Source organism: Olea europaea, chromosome 3 (genome assembly GCF_002742605.1).
Source record: "Olea europaea var. sylvestris chromosome 3, O_europaea_v1, whole genome shotgun sequence".
Lineage (NCBI taxonomy): Eukaryota > Viridiplantae > Streptophyta > Magnoliopsida > Lamiales > Oleaceae > Olea > Olea europaea.
The window spans coordinates 22,025,464-22,027,068 of record NC_036239.1 but is presented as its reverse complement, the minus strand read 5'-3'; the positions used below and the strand labels follow the sequence as shown (position 1 = coordinate 22,027,068).

The window sequence follows — 1,605 nt, the reverse complement described above, 5'->3', positions numbered from 1 at the left end:
ATTTTTTTATTTTTCTGAACTTTCTTGGTTTCAGCTGCATAAGGGATTGTTTATGACTTATGAGGCTGTTTTAATCGGGAAAATCAGAACTTTTTTCGTTTTTTATTTCCTGTTTTGGAACTGACAAATTTTGATATATATATTTTTTCTGTAAACAGGAGGTTTAGAGCCTAATGTCTGTATGATGGATTCCATGTGCAAATTTGAAGTTGAATGTAATGTGTGAGTTGAAATAAAGTGAAATTTGTGACTTTTTGCTGTATAGGATTGGTCTGGTTACCAGCTCCTATCGTGTAGTTCTATTAAATTCATATTAAAGCTTAAAATTAAAAAGAAAATGGTGGTTTGTTTAAAAAAATTGAAGGGTGCATGGCCGTATTGGATCGAAGTATGAGCTTTCTTTGTGCGTCAGAAAAATTGGGTTGGGGTGAAAGATTTGTTGGTCCATAGTAAGTTGTAATTGGTGTAGGAGTTCAAGTATTCAATGGATCATTTGATAATTTACTGTTGGTTTTGGTTAATTCGGTAAATTGAAATTTCCAATTTATACATCAGAAAGAGGGTTTGAACGATGGAAGGTGCAGATTCAACGGATGGTAGTCTAGACATTGATTTGGAGAATGGGGGAACTAAGAGCGAAGAAAATGGAAGCAAATCCCAAGGTTTGGGTGGTGGGAATTCAAAGAAATTGTTGAGTAGGGTGAGAAGTGGGTTTCTGAGAGGAGAGTCACCAGATGGATCTAAAAGCACTAGGGATCGTTCTCATTCGTATGATAAATTGTTGGATTTGGATGAGGTTTCTTTGACGAATATGGAGTTTAAGTTTGGAAATGCTAGGAATGAGACGATAAATAATTTGGATAAGGAGAAGTCTAAAAAGCCAAATTGTGTAAAGCCTTCAAAGCCACCCCGGCCTCCCAAAGGTCCCTCATTGGATGCTGCAGACTTGAAGATGCTCAAGGAAATCTCCATGCTCAACTTGAAACGCAAACGGATGGAAAAAATTAGGACCTTAAAGACGATTAAGAAGGAGAAGGCATCCTCGTTGAGTACAAATCTTTTTGCCATATTTGTCACCATAATCTTCTTTTATGTGATTATATTTCAAGGTAATAGCTTCATGATTTTGGTGCTTGTGATATTTTTCTTTTACGCTGTTGAATTTATGTCACTTCTTGAAATTCCTCAACTTGTAATTTATAAATATTAATGATCCCAAAGATGTATATGGTGAAATTTAGCACTGAATCTTTGACAGAATAAGGATTAGATCTACTATCAACAGAATCCTCTTGAAATTTATGAATTTTACATTGGTCCTGGTAATATATATTACAAAGAACAAACATCTATAGAGAGCATGGAATGCACTGTGATCATCTTCAAAAACCAGGTTAACATAGAGTTTAGAAGATTATTTAAAATGTAAATCTCGACACTTTGATATGGAGAGATGGATCCGCTTGTTAGTTTTGATATTTATGCTTTTGAGAAATTCAAAAATTCGAAAGAGGGGGAAAAAGGCAAATTATATATGGACCATAGCATAGTTCAATGATAGTGGTTTCATCTTCTACTGGTTGAAGTCATACTTTCTGATATTTT

At 34.5% G+C, this 1,605-nt stretch overlaps 1 protein-coding gene across 1 annotated transcript; it reads left to right on the top strand.

Moving 5' to 3' along the window:
• The first annotated feature begins 571 nt into the window (after positions 1-571).
• Positions 572-1,210, top strand: LOC111379998. The gene has a single exon (XM_023003452.1). The coding sequence runs from the start codon at positions 572-574 to the stop codon at positions 1,208-1,210; it is 639 nt and encodes a 212-aa protein (XP_022859220.1).
• The last annotated feature ends 395 nt before the right edge of the window (positions 1,211-1,605 follow it).